Raw genomic sequence first — 21,086 nt, 5'->3', positions numbered from 1 at the left:
AAAAGGAAATTAACAAATTAAAAAATAAAATCTGAACGCTTTCAGATTTTACATTTCACCCAATGGGGCATTTTTTTAACATTTTGTGTGTTACCTTTATTTATTAAATATCATGATCTTCAGACTTAAACCATAAAATTCAATTCAATAGCAATATCTCAAAATAATTTTAAAACGAACGTATCTTTAAAATTTCCGATACACAGTCTCGTGCTTGGAGGTGTTTTTTTTTTTTCTTCCCCTGTACAATATTGCCATTACTCGCTTTAAAATCATTGACTTTGTTAATCAAAAATTCGTTAAAGTGTTACAAGATATGAAATCGATAATAAAACAAATTTCAAATTACAAATACGGGCTTCCAAATGCCCATATTCAGTGAAAGATTAAATTATTCAAAATTTAATGGCCCTAGGTACCGTTGTTTTATCACAATGCAAGAAACATATATACATTTATGCAGATTCTTCATTATTTAATTTCTTTAAATATAACACAGGGCTCTAATATTTGGTGGCAACAATTTGAAAAGTGAACTGACATTTATAGTAAACCAACCCAAAATGCCAAAACAAAATTAATAGTCCTTCTTGGGCTAAAAAAGACGGGTCTATTGCAAATTAAATTATAATAAAGATAGAATTTTATCTTAAATACATATTATATACTGTAGACAAAAGCAGATCTCATTTTAAGTAAAAATTCATGGAGGGCTATTTAATTTTATCAACAATAGAATTAAATCTTCTGATTAATGAAATATATTTATTTTTTGAATTCTTTTATGTTATAACATTATGTTTTTTTGTTTTCCAGGGAACTCTTAAAGACTCGCTGTAGTTTGCTTGAATTGAAATTAAGCCTGGTAGCTGAGAATGAAGAGTTTGAAAAATATCTGAAGAACTATAATGCCTATGTGTATTTATGATCTACTAATCTTCATGCTAATGTATTTATTACTGTATATTTTTTTCTAAAATGACTGTTGAAAATAAAGCATATATGTTTCAAACGTTTTATTTACATTTCTAGGGTTGCATAACATTTTTGAAGGGTACAAATTGAATTTTCAATTATAATTAGTAAAATGTCAAGGAAAGCAAAGATGGAGAGAAATTTTTGAGGTTGTTGGGAACTCTTAGATAGCAGAAAGGTCCAAATGATGCTGCTAAACCCTCTCATCTGGTAGAAGTGAATTTGTGACTAGGCAGTTCCTCTCTGACAGCCGTCTGTGAAACATCAAAGTGATCTTGCTAATGTCACATGATACTGGCTAACTTTCAAACTAGCATACTTGCTGTCACTGTGAAATTCTGATTATGATTCTTTGATTGTATTGAATGACTTACATGTGATGTTTATCTTTATTTTTGCATGTGTGATAAGCTAATTTATTTTTTTAGTCTATTTAAAGTAATGGATGTAAAACCAAGCATACTATCTTCATCCTTGCATTAACACATATCTTTGTAGAATGGTGACTCTAATCTCGACTAAGGTGAGACGTGACATTGGTGAACCGGAAATTCCTACCATGTGTCTGCATCTACTTGAATTTTTAGTTTTTATACCTAAAATATGTTGTAAACTGCAAAAAACATCTTATAAACAAAAGTTTATCATTGATTTTGCAACTTCGATAAAATTGTGCACCAAATCATAGTGTTTGCTTCCTCAAAACATGCCTACAGAGGATGTGTAAAGCTTGTGCTACATGCAACAAGGAAAAAAGTGTTTGTTATCTTCCAAAGTGAATATATCATATGTAGTTGACTGTCGTAGTCGTGCCGAGGCAGATACGAATCATTGTATTATATCGTAGCGTGGGGTTCTTTTGCTTCACACATGTTACTGTCGATCGACGCATAGATGACACCCATTTTTTTTTTTTTTGTTTGTTTGTTTGTTTGTTTGTTTAAGTGTAAACTTTAATAAGTAAACAATTCTTGATGATTATACATTATAGGTACAAGCATGAATATGTAAGTCCGGCATTTTCACCGCCGGATGAGAAAAACAATCTCTGCCTAATGACGAGACATGTTCTTAATGAGAATAATGTCTCTTCTCCTCATCGGAAATGAGCAACAAATTGATATGCTGGTCATCTACAAAAGAGAAAATTGTCAGTCAATAAAACAGTTCAACAACGCAAGAAAAAAAAATATCTGTTAAAATTTACAAAATAAGGGTAAATTACCGTTTCGACTCTTGGTAATCCGAAGAGGTAAAATCTCGTTGTTTTCTCAGCCGAACACGTTGATCGATAGATTGTTCATCTTTTCGAACTTGTTGAGCTGGTAAATGGGGGTGGGAAAAGACAGGCCATCCGCATTGATTTCTCCTTCATAAGGCTTGTAATGAGATACTCTATATGCATGTGAAGAGCTGCTAACACACTCCAGACGAGACATTTGTGGTCCTCATTCTGGATATTGAGAACAGCCATTTTACTAGCTAAGACTTTCAGCAGAGGTATGTAAGAAGATGCCGCCAGGGGTTTGTAGACAGCGGTCTTGAGCTCCAGATATTGGACGGAGTATAAAACCCATCCTGAACCTTTTTTCAGAAATTTGTCCAAGGAATCTAGCACCTGTAAAACATTTCATGAGTATTACTAATTTCACACACATTTTAAAATAAATTAAAGTTCAAATAAAATTAACTTTCTTACCTTTTCAATAGCAGCTTGCATGTCGGGCATTTCTCCCGTGAGCGTAGTGCTGCATCTGGACGAAAGTAAGGGGTGCATGTCTCCTCCTCGGTCTCTGACACTTTTCTCACAATCTTCACACAAACATTCAAGTACCATTTGATACCTTGGTGCTGTGTGGCAGCTTCTTGAATCTTTCCCGCAACTTCAGTTCTTGATGACTCTAAAAAACTTGTAAGTCATTCTTGGTGTCTTCACTAGGATAAATGATTTCCGTAGCAAACGTACCAAGGCAGGGTGGACGTTCTTGCCGTGGTCGTTTAGGGACAGGCAGGGGGAGCTGCTCGTTTCACTGCGTGAGATGGTCCACGCTTCGGTGATTTAGCATGAAACTTTATATGATTATCTAGTTTATCTGAGCGTCGGAAGATCTTTTTACATATGGATCAAATGTATTTACCTGCCGAATGTTGCACGTTAATATGCCTTATTAAATTATTCCGTTGTGTAAAGGTTTTATTACACTCCGAGCAAATTAAATTTGGATTATCAACGAAAGGCGAATCCAATTGGGATGGCGTAAGATTGCCAAAATCCATGATGGCAATCGTTTGATCATCCAGAGGCATGTCTTTATGTTCAAAAACATACTCAGGATCCATCTAAAAATATAAAGTATCAAAATTAAGTATCATAATTCAAAAATTCTCGAACGGACAACTTTTAAAAAAGTAAATACTTACGTTGGCTTGTGTCTGAGAAGCCTGTGATTTAAAAGCATAGCCTCAGATATATGTTTCATCAGAAAAAAATATTAAACAAATAAAAATGAACAGGAAAGTTAAAATAATAATAACTTAAAATAAACCTACTTACAATAATAAAATAAAAACAAACTCATTTAAAAATATATTGCAGCGTTAAGTAGAAAGAACGCAAAGGGAAAGCGATAATATTTACATGGAAACACGAAATAACGTTAATTTAAGATTTACGTTGGGAAAAAGAAAACATGCTGCAGATAATTTAAGAAATGCGATTAATATTTACATGAAAACATAAGAGTAACGTTAAGTTAAAAAATATTTAACGAAGAAAATTTACCTTAGGTATCATATTTTGCTATAATCTCAATAAATGTAATCTACAAATAAGAGCGAAAAAATACAGAATAAAAATTAATGTAAAAGAGGTATCGAAAATGAATGACTTATATTAAAACAAAATGGGTTCAACTAAAGTAATCACAAGGAAAAATCTGTAAGAAAAATAAAGAAGACATGATAAAAACTTGTATAATATCTAATAAAAATAACTATTAATATCGAATACATGAGTACAAAAACGAACATAATCTACTATAAAAATAAATACGTACCTCGAATAACACGACTGGATTCAAACAGGAAGGGCGAAAGCAGGAGCGAAGCATACAGCACGAACGCAAATGATGAAAAACCAAGTTCCAAGTACCGCTGGATGCGCCGCTGATTAACTTGCAGGATTTGCAAGTTTTGTTCCGGCTGTCTGAGTTAGTTGCTATAGAGCGCTGAAAGTAGGAGAATGCATGAGTGAGACCCAAGTCAGGATTGCAGATGTTGAGAGGGCGTGACTACCTTGTCACGTGAGGTGTGAAGAAGTCGTTAATACGTTGCGAGATTTCAGGTTAGAAATGCTGAAGAAAACTTGTTCGTTTCCACTGAGTATGTAAGCTGCGAAAGGTCGAAGAAATCGATCATCGGTGAGAACTTCATAATGAAACATGTTAAAATGATTCATAAAGTTACATTCCTGCGCATTTTTGAAGAATTTATCGTTAAGTTTCCGCAGATGTACCGCGATGGTATCAATTTTGAGGTCCTCATGGAGGGTCTTGTTGCGGACATAATAGTGTGCGTTCGTGATAATACGCAGGAGTTTGTTCACATCTGAGTCTTTGGCTGCCGCCCAGGCAGGAGATGCATAAGTCAAAATAGGTCTAATTGTGGAGAGATAAACAAGTCTTTTCTTCCCCAAATCCATTCTAGAGTATTTACCGAGTATAGGAAGCAAACACTTGATAATTTGTAGTGCAGTGGTTCGAACATTGTTAATATGGTCAGTCCAAGTAAGACGATCATTAAGAGTGACTCCGAGATATTTGGCACTTTTCACTATAGGAACTCTTTCATTAAAGAGGAGAAGGTGATTCTTCAGTTGCTTATTTCTTTTCCTTCTGCGAATGATCAATAATTGAGATTTTTGAGCATAAATCTTCACTTTCCAATTCGCGCACCATGACTCTATACTTGGAATGAAGGCTTGTAGTTTCTTAATAGCGAAGTTAATGTTCGCAGACTTAACTGCCAAGGCAGTATGATCTGCGTAACATGCAAAGATAGAGTCGTTACTGTTGGGTTTAGGGAAGTCTGCAGCATAAAATAAATAGAGTACAGGGCCTAAACAAGACCCTTGAGGTAGTCCACTTTGCATATTACGTTCTGAGGAGTAAGCTCCTTTCACGTACACTTTAAAAGTCCTGTCCGAGATGAATGAGAGGATGATCAGAAGAATTTCTCTTTCAAAATTAAGGTTGATTAGTTTTGCAATGAGTCCCTCATGCCAGACGCGGTCGAAAGCTTTCGCTACGTCCAGCATGAGGATAACAACATTCAATTTGTTATGTAAAGCAGCTCCAGAATACTCCGTAATACGAATAAGTTGTTTTGCGCTCGAGAGCCTCTCTCTAAAGCCAAACTGCTCCGGCGGAAGAAGTTGAAGATAATTTTTCATTCGGCTGAGAATAGTTCTTTCAAATATTTTACTTAATACAGGCAGTAAACTAATGGGCCTGTATCCGTCAGCTTGTGAGTGGTTTTTTCCAGGTTTTAGTATTAAGATGACCTTAGCAGTTTTCCATAATTTGGGGAAGTATAAGGATGTAAGGCAAGCATTAAAAATACTTGCTATTATTCCGATAGTTTTTCTGGGAAGGCATTTCATAGCTTTATTGTGATGCCATCTATTCCCGGTGCTTTCCTGGGATGAAGTTTCTTGATAATTTCTTTAATCTCAGCTGGGTTGGTGAATTTAATTAAGTTTCTAGCAGTGGGGGAATATAACCAGTCTTTGACATGTGTCAATGTGCTATGTTCAAAGTCCTTATTATTTGGCCATTCATTGGGTGTAAATTGTTCCTCTAGGTAGGTCGCAAACACATTTGCTTTATCCTGATGAGTGACTGCGAGAGCTCCATTATGGGTAAGAGGGCGATTTGTAGTATAGTGAGATTTAAGATTCTTAATTAATGTCCATAATGACCCATCTCTAGTGTTAATACTAATTAATTTCTCGCACCATAATTCTTCTCTATAATTTTTTATGTCTTTCTGAATTTCTTTATTAAGTTTATTGATTTCGCGTTTCATTCGTGGGTCCCAGGTCACGTGATAGGATTTTCTCATTCTGTTGCGTTGTCTAATCTTGATGCGAATGTAATTAGGAAGTCGAAGGCTATTATCTTTAAGTGGTTTAGTGTCACTTGCTTCAGCAATAGCACTTTTAATATTTTCAGTAAGTGCAGAAACCGCATTTTCAATTCCTTGCACTGTATTAAGGTTATAGAGAGGAATAATACGATCACTCATAAGGTTTTCAAAAAGAGACCAGTCAGTAGTTGTGTTAAGAGTACGAGCTTCAGTTCTATTAATTCCCAGATAAGCGATAACGGGCAGGTGGTCAGATGAGAGTTCTTAAAGTACTTCAGTAGTAATAGGAATAGTAGTGGTAGACAAAGCGATGTCTAATATATCAGAGTACTCGAGTCTATCTGGACGATAAGTATAATCATTCGGTGCATGAATTAAAATAGGATTATTAAGTATGTAATTATATAATATTTTGCCATTTGCATTGGATCGTCGACAGTTCCAGGCAGTATTCTTTGCATTTAAGTCCCCTGCAAGGACGGTCGGGATATCACTTGGCAAAAAAGCATTTAATAAGTTATCACTAAGCCTGTTATTAGGCGGGTTGTATAGAGCAGTGAAATAAATATTTTTAAAAACTGGTAGCGTCACACAAACTGTAACTAGTTCACAGTTAAAGTCTCTGCTTTCCTTAATTAAACATGATTGTAACGTGCGTTTAACGTATATACAAACACCTCCACCACGGTGACTAATTCTATCACACCTGTAAAGTAAATAATTTGCAATCCTGAGACGGTGACACTGTTGCGCATGCGTTTCGGTAATCACAGCAATATCAATATCATGATACTGTAGAAAATTATGAAGTTCATATAAACGGTTCTGGAGGCCATTGGCATTCCAGATGACGAAACGGATGGGATTCACAGTTCTGGTAGTTTTATCCATGTTGCTGGGTTTTGTCAGGAAATGAAGCTTTATCAGTAGTTAATTGCTTAAAGATTTGAGTTATTCCAGATTCCTGAATGATGGAAACGATGGCCCGTAAGTCACAAAGCACTTTTTTAGCTTCCATGAGAGATTCAGGGGCTAATCCAGAGCTTAAGGCTTCAGCGTATGATTTGTTTGTGATGACTCGATCTGTGAAGGGTTTCGGTTGAGAAAAAGTTTTCGTCTTAGGAAATCTTTCACATCCTCTGTAGTTTGCTGTGTGTCCTTCCATAAGGCAATTCGCACACTTTGGAGGAGTAGTTTTATCTTTTTTACATGTGAAAGATTCATGCTCCTCACCGCAGCGAACACAGCGCGGGGCGTGATGACAATTACTTTGAGAGTGGTGGAATCCTTGACAGCGAAAACACTGTAAGGGCCCAGCTCTTCCTTTATAACCTTCGACTTTGATTTTCATTCCAAGCACAAAATGTTCATGGAAGATGGCATTGCTCTTTTCCTCTCTTTTTAAAGTCACAAGGAACAGTGGTAAATTTATTATTTCTCCGTCACGGCGACGCTTCATTTGGTTGACTCTGATAACACTATATCCTTTTTCTCTGAGTTCTTCCTCTATATCTTCCGATTTCATATAAGATGGGAGGCTTCTGATGACTGCTTTTACATATCTGGTCTCTGGCAGCTCGTAACAATGATAAAACACACCTGTATCTTTGAGTACTTTAATGATTTGGCGGTAGATGGTAGGATTGTGAGCATGTATTTTAATTCCTCCGCTAATAAGTTGTCCGTAGTAATCTCCGTTAGTGGAGAGGTTATATCCAATTAATAAGGCTTTGAGTTGCATGAAATTTTTCCTTTGGTCTTTAATTATTATCGGCGGTGTTCTTTTAAAAGGTGCTACATCCAGATTGGCTGCGTCTTGAGCTGGAGTTTCGTTAAGGACCGTTTCCATATTTTCGGAAGTTTCATTTGCAGTCGTCTCCGGAGGCGGTATTCTCGACGAATCAGAATTATCCGAGGAGTTGGTTTTCCGGACGGGCTTTCTTAGACGTATGATGGTGTCTCCTCTGGGTCCTGTATCAGAATTGCTGCTATCCTCGTCTAGGGCTTTATATTTTTTGGAGCCTTCCTCATCAGAACGGGCTGGGCTATTGGCTCTTCGAGCGTTAGGTTTGATCTGACCAAGAGTCGGAAATTCATCATCAAATATTTTAGCAGCAGGGATATTAGGCTTCGGTGCAGCGGCGGTTCTTTTCTGGGTGATCTCATTTTCTATGAAAAGTTTTAGTCTTTGAAAAAATAGGAGATCCCTGGCATCTTGTTCACTAAGAGGACCATCTGCTTCCTCTATGCACTGCAGATTCGTAATTTCAGCCCTAATGAAATCAATCATACGTTCCATGATGAAACGATGAGCAAAACAGTCAGGTGAAATCAGAGTTTTGACGCTGAACCTCTAATGAAGTAATACACAATAGTGTTTTTATAAATTTATAGTCCTTGTCAAACAAAACAATTCAAAACTTGGCTAAAAATCCCAATCTAACTCAACGAACTGGTTTTTTTTTTCTTCTTTTTTTTCTTTTCAAAACGCCTCTAAAATACTTTGGATCACTTCCTAAGCAAATTCAAAGCCAGCCAAATGATGAAAAAGGGTACAGCGTCTCTTTATATAGGCCTTGGTCAGGATCCACGAGAACCAATCAGAAAGCGCTATGGGTAAGACTACTGCCCTCTAGTGGTGATTGCTGAACTAAAAAGAATAAACTAGAAACTTGTTGCAACCAGGATACGGATTTAGTATGACATCAGAGCAGTGGGGACTTCTACGTCAATCGATAAGCTCGGACATGAAACCGGATTACAACACGAACAGGATGAAACATGTGGCTGACGTAGCAATAGTAAGATAATCCGAGCTGATAAAGCCATGGACCTTATAAGAAATAGACTAACCAAAATGTGTTTTCTCTCTCATCTGAGGCATTCCCGGCTGTCACCTTGATCACATACGGAGGAGTAGGGACGACTTGCAGAAATTTAACAGTGGTTGCCTATTGCAGCGTGTATAATTGTCAAGAAAAAGCTGGTTGTAAAGCCTTATTTCAGAAATTAGAATTTCTCCATATTTTTATTTTGAAACTAAGATTGATTTTTAAAAATTTAGCATCTTTATCGAGCATAATTAGCGTTCCAAATAATAATAGAGCTATTGCATGCTTTCAGGGCTGGATATTTTTTAACTTTTCCTATGCTGTAAGGAAATTTCTAACTACTTCTTTTAGAAAATCCTATTTTTAATCTGAACTAATAGAAAATTTCAAACAAGCAATTTTTATGCTTTTTATTGGTGTAAATAAGTAAAAGTACTAAAATATTTAAAAACGAAGTTTTGAAAGTTTTGTTTAAAATTCTAAATTGTGCTGCTTTTTTAAAATTATAGATAAGTACTATAGCACAATTTCTATAAAGGAATTTTATTTCAGTTATATTTCATAATACATCATAGTGATAAACACTTTTGACTTCTTAATTTTTATACATTTAATTCCAATATTAAAATTGTATTTAACCGTAATAATTAATTTTGCTTGTATTTTACAGTAACTATCTTTTAAATTTATTTTTAGTTCTGCATAAGATTTTTTTTTATTTACGGTTAATTTAATTTATTACCTCGAAGCGGCATTTTGCGCTGTTTCACTATAAATGTCCGTGTCTCCTTGCAAATTGTTGTTACCAAATATTATCGCCCTGTATTATATTTAAAGAAATTAAATAATGAAGAATCTGATGAATATATGTATATTTCTCGCACTGTGACAAAAACTACGGTATCTAGAGCCATCAAACTTTGAATAATGTAATCCTCCACCCGAACATGGGCATCTGGACGGTCGAATTTCGATTTTATTTTATTATCTATTTCATATTTTGTAAAACTTTAACGTATTTTTAATTAACAAATTCAACGATTTTAAAGCGAGCAACGGCAACACTGTACGGAAAATAACATTTCTATTTCCAGTGTGGAAATTCTAAAGATGTGCTGTTTTCAAATGTTATGGGCGATGTTTCAAATGTGGTTTACGGGCGAAAAACATCATATTCAATAAATATAGGTAACACACAAAACGTTAAAAAAAGGTTCCTTTTGGGCGTCATATAAAATCTGAGTGCTTCTAGAATTTATTTTATCTTTTTCTTTTCCCTTCATACACTCAGAAAATTTTATGCTCCGAATTTTATAAATTACTAAAATAAATAATCCACTTTAATGTTAATAATTTAATGATGATATTATCAAATAAATAATCGTTTTGTAATGTTATTATAGTTTTGAAAATCACTGCCTGAAAATGTTCATTAAATTAAAAAAAAAAAAAAAAAAAATTATCAGATCTTGTTTAATTTTACCTTTTTGTTAGCATAAATTTAGGTATTTTGCATAATGAAACTCGAAAGGCATACGAAACGAACGTGCGACAAGGTATATATTGGCGAGAGAAAGTAAAACTCGGGTGCAATGCAGTATATTTGATTTTCACCCTAGCTACTTGTACTTGGGCCAAAGGTCTAAATCAAGTTAGTACTTTCTTCTCTTTCAGGTACGATGGCAAAGTATGTTCGTGTTTCTCCTTTTTATTGCCTAATATAGGTAAGCCTGGTGATATTTAGTACTGATGATGATTCTATGTAAGTTATTCTTTTGAATACTCCAATTTTAATGTCCGTGAACATTATTACTTTTTGTTATGTGTCATGTATCTGGCTGCGGTGAGCCAATCAGCTGCCTGGCAGAGCCCAGCAAGTGAGAGAGACGACAGTTGCATGTTAGCCTCAGAGGAGTCAGGTGGTAGATTAACTATGTTGTAGGAGCGAGGTAGTGCTCCGAGTTTGCCATTATTCTTTGAATGTTAATTTTTTTACCATTATTCTTTGAACGTTAATTTTTAATAAATGTTGGTGTCGTTTTCCTTATGGTGCCTTATTCATCCGTAAGGTCATTACAGCACGCTCTCGATTTCGAGAACCAGAGCTAACGAAACCGACTGGATTTTGAGAAAAGGTGAGAAATTTTTGTTGTAATTTTAAGGAAAATTTCTTCTAAATATGTTTAAAGGAGTAGTTAAAAGTGATTTTGATTTGATTTCGGTGTTGAAGGAACTCGGTGAAGAAGCTGATTCTAGTTTAAAAGTTGTAGAATTAAAAGATAAGCTTTTAAGTTCTAAAGAATATTTGAAAGATAAAGATTTTGTTATTGAATTCCTTAATACTACGGTTGAAGAAAGGAAAAAGTAAGAAGAAATTCTGAAATTGCGTTTAATGCAAATCGAAAGTAACAACGTAGAAAATACACTTTCATTAGACAAGCTTTTGAAAGCTGTACAGGCGTTTATCGATTTCTGTACCTAAAAAGGGTGAAGCATGGAACTTATTTTTTGATTCTATAGAAAGGGCTTTTAAGCATAAGAATGTACCAAATGAATTTAAGTCTGAAATTTTACTCAAACTTATAGGTGATAAATCTTCTAATATTCTAGTATATATTAAAGATGATGATCTAGTATATATTCTAGTATATATAGATCTTCTAGTATATATTAAAGATTATGAAAAAATTAAATCTTTAATTCTTAAGGAATATGAACCATCGCCAATTATATGTTTAGAAAATTTTCGCCAAGCTCAAAGGTTGACGGGGGAAACTCATTTGCAGTTCGCCTCTCGTTTAAGATCATGTTGGATCCATTATTGTAAAAGTAGAAGCGTCAATGATTTTGAATCTTTAATTAACTTAATAATTTCCGACAAACTTTTTCAAACATTGGATAGTGATTTGGCTTGCCATGTTGCAGTTCGACAAGGTGAATGTTGGCTACGTCCAGAAGAACTAGCGACGGAATGCGACACTTATTTCATCGCAAAAGGTAAATCTTTTGATGACATAAGAGGTGAAAAACGCGCTAATTTTCGTGATTCATACAACAAAAACTCTACATTCCACCAGCGCTAAGAAAAGATTTAGTGGTAAATGAACAGAAACATTCGTTTAAACCGCGAGAATGTTACGTGTGTAGTAGCAGTTTACATTTGGCTAAGAATTGCCCAAACAGGCGAAATAAATTTGAGAGGTCCGATAAACAGAACGATAATTTCCCGGTCAAACCGAAAGTTAACACTTCAAGTAAACCGAAGGACAATGCGGTTGTTACAAATGTAAATTCTAAACATTTACAAAAACGCGAGTGTTCCGACGGAAAACTTAATTTTTATTTCTTGGAAAAGATTACTATTTACATTGCAGGGAAGCAAGTAGAAGCCATAAAAGATCCAGGTACGGAAATACCAATTTTGAACACTACATTAATTCCTGATTTAAAAATAGAAAGTAATGGTAAAATCATTTTAAGTTCCGCATTTGGCGACGTCATAGAGGCAACGTTAGCAACTATTCCCATTTATTACAAAAAACCAAACAGTTGTCTATATTCGCGCGTAGAAGCTCTTTTCGCGTTAACAGATAAGCTCAATGTTCAATGTTTAATTACACCAGATGTATGGGATCGCATATTTGAAGACGAGAATGAATCAAGTCTTCCCGGAAACTCATGAACAAAAACAAGGTGAGGTTGGCGCCGTTGAACTGCCAAATGTAAATCTTTTTTATAGTTCATTTGCGAATCAGAATGGTGAAAGACTAAACAGTTATTCGGAATCTAATAAATTTAAGGTCGATCAGAGAAACTGCCAAACGTTAATAAATTCTTTTAAGGACGCAGAATTAGGGAAGAATAATTTCTTTTCACAAGATGAATTATTATTTCATAAAGAAAAAATTTGTGGGGAAAACATACAACAGTTAGTTTTGCCCGAGAATTATCGAAATAAAGTCCTTCAATTAGCTCATGATTCCATATTCGGAAATCATTTAGGTATGAGGAAAACTAAAGAAAGAATTAAGCTTTCATTTTATTGGCCGAACATATCCAAAGATGTAGAAAATTATTGTAGAACATGCAAAAGATGTCAATTAAAAAGTCCGGAAAGACAATCGGTTAAAATTCCGATTACTCCTATTGTTCGAGCGCCATATCCCTTTCATACAGTAAATGTAGATATTATTGGTGAAATTTCACCGCCTTCAGGAAGGAAACATAAATATTGTTTATGTTTGATAGATAATCATTCAAAATGGCCAGAAGTCATACCTTTAAAAAGTCTTTCTGCTAAAGCTACTTGTGAGGCTCTTTTAGATATTTTTATGAGAACCGGTATTCCAGACATAATTTGTAGTGATCAAGGCACTAATTTTACCTCACAGTTAACTCAAGAATTCGAAAAAAGGTTAGGAACTCATCCTCGTTTTTCGACACCTGGTTACCCAGCATCAAACTGCTCAGTGGAAAAATGGAATCGGGTATTTAAACAAATGCTACATCATGTAATTCGCACAGATCCTGTTAATTGGGACAAGCACATACCTTATTTACTTTTTGCGTATCGTGAAGTTCCAGATTGCACTATAGGTGTATCTCCATTTATGCTTATGTACGGTCGTGAAGCTAGAGGTCCCTTAGCTGTGTTAAAATCATCATGGTCCGGTGAAATACCATTACCTCTTAATCTGAGTAATTCAGCAGTTGATTATCTACAAGAATTAAAGATAAATTTAGAGAAAGCATCTGAGCTCGCTTCTTTATCCGCCGCGGAAAAACAAGAAGCTTACGCATATTATTCTAACCGTCGCAAAAGTTTGAAAGAATTTAAAAATGGTGATCTAGTATATTTACCAGACTCTAGCAACAAGCTATATGCTAGGTGGACAGGTCCAGGTGAAATTGTTGAAAGAGTAAATCCTCATTCTTATAAAGTTAAATTACCCGATGGGATTGTGAGGCATGTTCATGTGAACAAAATAAGAAAATTTTATGTTCGAGCACAAACTGTGGGAGTGATATTTGAAGATGATTCTGAGTTTGGGGAAATTCATGCAACTCCAAATAAAGGAGATTGCGCAGCAACTAGAAGGGAAATCGAGGTGGATATTAGTCATTTAGAGGGTAGCAAACAAAAGGAATTACACGAGCTCTTACTCAAGCACATCGCGTTATTTTCTGGTGAGATCCAAATAGCCAGCGTTGGTGAACATAGAATTCGGTTGTTACCTGGAGTTGAAAGAAAAAAGCCATATATGTACAAGATCCCAGAATCTTTGAAACCTGAAGTAGATAAACAGATCGAGGAATTAGAGAGCTTGGGTCTTATTGAGCCAAGTGAAGCTGAAATAGCATACCCAGTCGTATGTGTTGCCAAGAAAGACGGAAGTATGCGTTTATGTATTGATTTCAGGTTGTTGAATCAAGTAACCAAGCCTGTTGATTTTCCAATGGAGAATCACATTCTCCATTGGAATTGACTGATCTAATCAATAAAATTGGACACGCGAATGTTATCACCTGTTTAGATGTCTTGAAAGGTTACTGGGAAATACCTTTAGAAGAAGAAAGTCGAGATTTAACATCATTCAAGACACATCGTTCCCAATATCGTTGGAAAGTGATGCTTTTTGGATTAAAAAATGCAGCTTCTACTTTTCAGGGAGTGATGAATGATGCCTTAAGAAAACATAGCGATTTTTGCAAAGCATATATTGATGATATTGCTATCTTTTCACCAGATTGGAATTCTCATATCAAACATTTAGATGCTGTGCTAACTACATTAAGTGATCTCAGGTTTACGGTGAACGTAAAGAAATGTGTTTTTGCACGTTCGGAGATAAAGTATTTAGGACATATAATAGGAGCTGGAAGACATCAACCTGATCCTGAAAAATTACAAGCCATTGAAATTATAAAGTCCTAAAACGAAGACTGCTCTAAAGAGTGCATTAGGCTTATTCAACTATTATCGTGATTACATAAGGCTTATTCAACTATTATCGTGATTACATAAGGCTTATTCAACTATTATCGTGATTACATAAGGCTTATTCAACTATTATCGTGATTACATAAGGCTTATTCAACTATTATCGTGATTACATAAGGCTTATTCAACTATTATCGTGATTACATAAGGCTTATTCAACTATTATCGTGATTACATAAGGCTTATTCAACTATTATCGTGATTACATAAAGAATTATGCAGAAATAGCTCGCCCATTGATGAAGCTTACGAAAAAGAAAATTCCTGAGATAATTCCATGGACTGATGTTGAGGAATCAGCATTTCAAGAACTGAAACGTCGACTGTGTGAAGCACCAATATTGTACACTCCAAAACCAGGAAAACCTTACACCATACAGTGTGATGCTAGTTCATATAGTGTTGGTGCTTGCTTGTCACAACGAGACAGGAAAGGCAGTTTGCATCCTATCAGCTTTGCCAGTCAAAAACTTTCGAAGACTCAGCAGAACTGGGCAACTATTGAACGCGAGGCTTATGCCGTTGTGTGGTCATTAAAAAAGTTCGAGTGTTGGGTGTTTGGATCGAATATCGAGCTGATCACAGACCATAATCCATTATTATATTTGTATAAGTCGGCACCGCATTCAGCCAAATTACAGAGGTGGGCAATGGCACTTCAACGCTATAATATTCATATTTCACATTGCCCTGGTGCACAATTGAAAAATGCAGATAGTCTTTCAAGACTAGTTGGTGAATGAAATAGGTGTGAACTAAGTATGAACTAATATGTTTTAAAACTTTGCATTAGTTACTTTCTTTTGTTCCGGAATGGTACGAGAGCTACTTTCCATCTGTTTTGAAAAACAAATTACTGATTTAAAGTTGTATTATAATATTGTGTTTTGAAATAGTATTGCGTATATGTTTTATTACAGAACTCCGGTATTGTATCAAGTCGTCTGTTCATCTGTTGTGAGATGAATGTTTATTGCACTTATTTTAAAGTATGTTATTACATCATGTATACATGTTCATATATTTTGAATTAATTTGGTATGTGGAGTACACAATTTAAGTTTGTATTTGCTGGTTCAGTTTCAGATTCTGCTTCGCTTTGGCGTAGCACAATCTTACCGGGGGGGTGTCATGTATCTGGCTGCGGTGAGCCAATCAGCTGCCTGGCAGAGCCCAGCAAGTGAGAGAGACGACAGTTGCATGTTAGCTTCAGAGGAGGCAGGTGGTAGATTAACTATGTTGTAAGAGCGAGGTAGTGCTCCGAGTTTACCATTATTCTTTGAATGTTAATTTTTTTACCATTATTCTTTGAACGTTAATTTTTGATAAATGTTTGTTTCGTTTTCCTTATGGTGCCTTATTCATCTGTAAGGTCATCACATCACTTAAGTTAAGCAGAATTATCCTATTTTATTAAATAAAGATTTCGTAGTTAAAATTTTTGACTTATGATTCTTTAATTCTGTGCTTCAGGAAACGTACTCATTACGACTTCAGTGCTAATGCACAACCAACAAAAGATTATGAGACTGATTAAGTTAATAAGCTTGAGAAAATTGCTTTGTAGAAATGCTTCTAAAATTGAAATTTTGTAATGTTGTAAGATTCCAAGGGCATAAAGTGTTAAAACTCTTTTGTTGAAAATACTAGTTACAAAGTTTAAAAGAATAATTGTAACAAATAATAATGTCTATTCTAAAAGAATCAATTTGTATAGAAAAGTTAACAGATGAAAATTATTCAGTGTGGAAATTTAAAATAAAACAACTTCTAATAAAAGAAAGTCTAGATGATGTTGTATTCGAAGAAAAACCGGAAACTGTTATTGATATTTGGTTAAAGAATGATCGTAAAGCTAAAGCTTTAATATGTTTAAACATTTCGAATTCGCAAATTATCCATGTTTTGCATAGTAAATCTGCTAAAGAAGTTTGGCAGAAGTTAAAATGTGTCCATGAATGTGTAAATTTAACAAACAAGTTATTTCTTCTTAGAAAACTATATTCCATTAGATATAATGAAAGTTCTAAAATGCAGGAACATATCAAAGGAGTACTAGAATTGGCTGAAAAGCTGCGTAGTATAGGTGAAGAAATTAAAGAAAGTAACTTAATAGCAATATTACTATGTTCTTTACCAAATTCATACAACTCCTTAATAACTGCAATAGAAAGTAAATCGGAAGCTGAATTGTCGCTAGAATATGTTAAAAAATAAACTAATAGATGAGTATTGTAGACGTGTGGAAACTAAGAAAATTCAAAAATACGATTCAGTTGCTTTAAAAAGTAAAAGCGAAAATAAATCAAAGTATAGTACACAATATTGTACTTATTGTAAGAGAAATAACCATACGATAAATGACTATTTTCATTTAAAACGCAACGCTAGAAATTCCCCCAAAACAGGCGTAAATAACAGTAAAGTAAGAAATTATTCTCAAAATTATAAAAGTAATGCATGCCAAATAGCAAATACGCAAAGTGTAGAAAACATAACGACACTTAAAGAAAATAAGTATTTTAAAAGTATTGAAACTGAAAGAACACAGATTCAGTTTAATCAAGTTCTAAAAGTGGAAAATAAACATGAAAACACGCAAACGCAAGAATGGGTTATCGACTCGGGAGCCTCAACTCATATGACGAGTGATGTTATTACAAAAACATAGTCTTATCATTAAATATCATTAAAATAAAAATACTTCCTTCACTCATCCCAGATACCGAGCAATCCAGAAAAACTAAAGACAAAACTTGCTCACTTACCTGGGTAGTGTGATGTTGAATCTGTAATAAAAACTCTAATATGTTGATTTATCTAATTATATTCTCTCTATACTACAAAATATATACATTTTTTAACAATTGTCGGGAAATTTTTCTGGCCCCGAAAGTTATTACACACTTAATCAGTTCACGTCACGAGGTCGAAAGGGGAAAACCCTTTTTTTCTTCCTACTTCAATGACAGCCAACGCCATCTGTGTCTCGTACATCAAAATGAAGAGATTTGTTTTTAATATTTGTTAGATACAGCTAATCAGTTTCACAACACTCCCACCTTTTTGATTTTCAGAAGGAAAATCAAAATCAAATAATGGTATCCTTAGTACAGGAACACACTTCTAGAGGGTACAGTTTACGTACAGGACGAATCAGTATGCCATTTCTAGTTTTCACTTTTACAACTCTTATACATCCATCTCTGCTTGTACAAAGTTCTTGGACACGAGCAATTGGCCAGTTCACTCTTTTAAGGTTCTCACAACCTATTAGCACGATGTCTCCAACTTTTAATTCACAGTCCGTCTGTCCATGCTTTTGTACTAACTGTCCAAGGTACTCCTTGCGGAAACGGCTACGAAATTGTTCTCGAAGTTCCTGGCAGAAACGCTGACGAGCCAAGAGTTTATTTCGATCTAAAGCATGCAAATCTGCTGTACCTGAAACCTTAATGTCCTGTAAGAACATGGAAGGCGTTAATGGTAGAAGATCCTCAGAGTCATTTGACACATAAGTTAGTGGTCGACAGTTTATTACGGCTTCCACATCACAGATGGCGGTGAGTAACTCTTCGTAATTGACTGCAGCTTGTCCTAAGACTCTCACAATCAAATTCTTGGCTGTGCGGATTAGACGCTCCCACCATCCGCCCCACCAAGCAGCAGTGGGCGGAATGAACTTCCAAGTGATGGGATGCAAAGTTTCCTGAGCAATTACCTTTACCCAGTCAACCTTTTTCAGCAATGCAGATGTACCGACGAAATTTGTGCCTTTGTCTGAATAAACTGTAGATGGCCGACCTCTTCTGGCTATGAACCGACGAAACGCTTGAATGAAGCATTCGGTACTTACGGATGTCACTAGTTCCAAATGTACACACCTATATACAGCACACGTAAACAGTACTACCCAGGTTTTGTTTTTATTTTTGAGAATCAGAGGGCCACATAAATCTATGCCGGTAACTTCAAATGCGAACGCATCTCGAACTCTGTCTAATGGTAATTGAATGGGTGCAGTAGTTGGAGGTTTTGCTGAAAATCGTTTACAACGGACGCACTGTTTCACCACCGATCTAATTCGGCGTCTTGCACCAATGATCCAGAATTCTTCTCTAATTATAACAGTTAATGCTTGTACGCCGGCATGAGAATGCTTTAAATGGTAATCTCTAATTAAACAGTCAACAATATAATGCTTAGAAGGTAATAAAATCGGGTACCGGAATGCATAAGAATCATCTCGTTCGGTGATTTTTGTTTTTACTCTTCTTAAGCCACTCTGATCTCGTACGGTCAAAACTCCATTGATGGAGTCTCCAGTCTCTGGAAAACTCTCCCCCTGAACAAGTGAAAGAAGTATAATTTTAGATTCCTTTATCTCGGAAGCAGACAGAAAAGGCTCTTTATTTACAATTTTCTTTTGACAATTTTTGATAAATCTTTTTATCCAACCTAAAACTCTTAACATTTTTGAAAATTTAGAGAACTTCTCACACCACTTAACTTTATCCGCTTTTGTAGTTATACTAAGATTTACATTTAAATTTATGCCTTTCCTGCGCTCTGAAAAAACTAAAGTTTCATTTGGCTTAACCTCTAATTTTGGCCAGCTATCTGTAGGGTCTTTGAGCCAAACAGGCCCTCTCCGCCAATTTAATTCGAAAAACTGAAGAGGGGAACAACCACGAGAAGGTAAATCAGCTGGGTTAGAATGACCCTGTACATATGACCACTGATTTGCTTTAGTGAAAGCGCAAATTTCCTTCACGCGATTGCCCACAAAAGGCCCCACGCATCATTTCTTTGAATCCAAGATATGGCCGTGGTGGAATCGGTCCAAAAATATTTCGGGATGTCATCTAATGTAAGAGCTTCTGTCACATATTTGGAAAGACGCACGCCCAAAAGACAGGCCATAAGTTCTAGACGGGGAATAGTAAGTTCTTTTAAGGGTGCGACTCTTGACTTAGCCATTACAAAACTGACTAATGTTTCTTCTTTAGTTTCGCATCTCAAAAATATTACCATGGCATAAGCATGCTGGCTAGCATCACAAAATACATGAAGTGTCCAGGAACTTCTATCTCCAAAACCTATACGTCGCGGTATTCTCAACTTATTCAAAATTTGTAATTTATTATACCACCTCGAAAATTTACTTTTGATACTATCTGGTAATGGAGTATCCCAGTCTGCTTTTATCGCCCAAATTTCCTGTAGCAGTAACTTTGCAGGCAATAAAACAGGTGTCAAGAAACCCAAAGGATCAAACATTGTCTGCGTTACTGACAAAACCTCTCTTTTAGACAAATTATCCGAAACCAATACAGTCTTAATTTCAATATAAAGGTTATCTTCTATTCTGTCCCACATAATTCCTAAAACTGGTACAGAATTCTCCATTGTGGACTCAGTGCACAAAGTACTTTGGGTTAGTTCCACATCTTTTTCTACTGGGCCATAGGTCCACATACGTAAGTCCATTTTTGCTTCAGCTAATATTTCAGTAGAAGATTTCACAAAATTCACAAGCTCCTTTTCGTTATAAACAGAAGTCACACAATTATCAAAGGATTTATTTAATTTCTGAGCAATAGAACTTTGTTCCTTTGGTACTTGTGCCAAATGAACTGAAATAACCGCTCCTAATAGAAAAGGGCTAGACTTTACTCCAAAAACTACCCTCGTATGGCGGAAAACCTTCAGTACATTATCTTTCTCCCACCATAAAAATCTTAAAAAGTCCCTATCTTCTTTCCGTAATTCAAACTGTAAAAATGCACGCCGGATATCAGAGGTTACGCCAATGCATTTTTCTCTAAATCTTAACAAAATTGAAGGGATTTCTTCTATTAAATTTGGTCCTTTTACTAAATAATCATTAAGGGAGGGCGACCTATTAACTTTACATGATGCGTCAAAAACAGGTCTTATCTTAGTTGAGACACAGTCTGGTTTAAATACTGGGTGATGCGGTAAGTAGTGCCCTTTATAATTCAGTTCATTGTCTGGTACTATTTCAATTACACCCTCCTCCATCCATTCATTAAAAATTCTATCATATTCTTCATATTTATGTAAAGACTTCAGTTTTCGGGTGACACTGAACAATCTTTTTTCTGCTACAT

General features: G+C 35.3%; 2 protein-coding genes across 14 annotated transcripts in view; one reads left to right on the top strand and one right to left on the bottom strand.

The window, feature by feature from the left end:
• Positions 1-1,017, top strand: part of LOC118191046 (dynein regulatory complex protein 1-like) — a 147,386-nt gene extending 146,369 nt beyond the window's left edge. For all 13 annotated transcript variants that reach the window (XR_015040661.1, XR_015040659.1, XR_015040656.1 and 10 more), the window contains one exon: positions 817-1,017. Coding sequence is in view for 10 of the 13 variants with exons in the window: in XM_085814899.1 (XP_085671025.1) it covers positions 817-928 (112 nt within the window). In the remaining 3 variants the exon portion in view is untranslated. The remainder of the gene's footprint in view (positions 1-816) is intronic.
• LOC146997547 (uncharacterized) lies at positions 1,002-19,721 on the bottom strand. The gene is made up of 4 exons (XM_085814903.1): positions 17,721-19,721; positions 2,675-3,315; positions 2,201-2,593; positions 1,002-2,108 (listed from the first exon to the last, which is right to left on the bottom strand). Exon 1 carries the CDS (start codon positions 19,424-19,426, stop codon positions 18,044-18,046), a length of 1,383 nt encoding a protein of 460 aa, XP_085671029.1. The 5' UTR covers positions 19,427-19,721; the 3' UTR covers positions 1,002-2,108; positions 2,201-2,593; positions 2,675-3,315; positions 17,721-18,043.
• Between the last annotated feature and the right edge of the window lie 1,365 nt (positions 19,722-21,086).

This window comes from Stegodyphus dumicola, chromosome 4 (genome assembly GCF_044657685.1).
Source record: "Stegodyphus dumicola isolate Sdum_Otavi_A_Nest chromosome 4, ASM4465768v1".
In the NCBI taxonomy this organism is placed as follows: Eukaryota; Metazoa; Arthropoda; class Arachnida; order Araneae; family Eresidae; genus Stegodyphus; species Stegodyphus dumicola.
The sequence above is the reverse complement of the archived record's forward strand: the minus strand, read 5'-3'. Positions and strand labels throughout refer to the sequence as shown.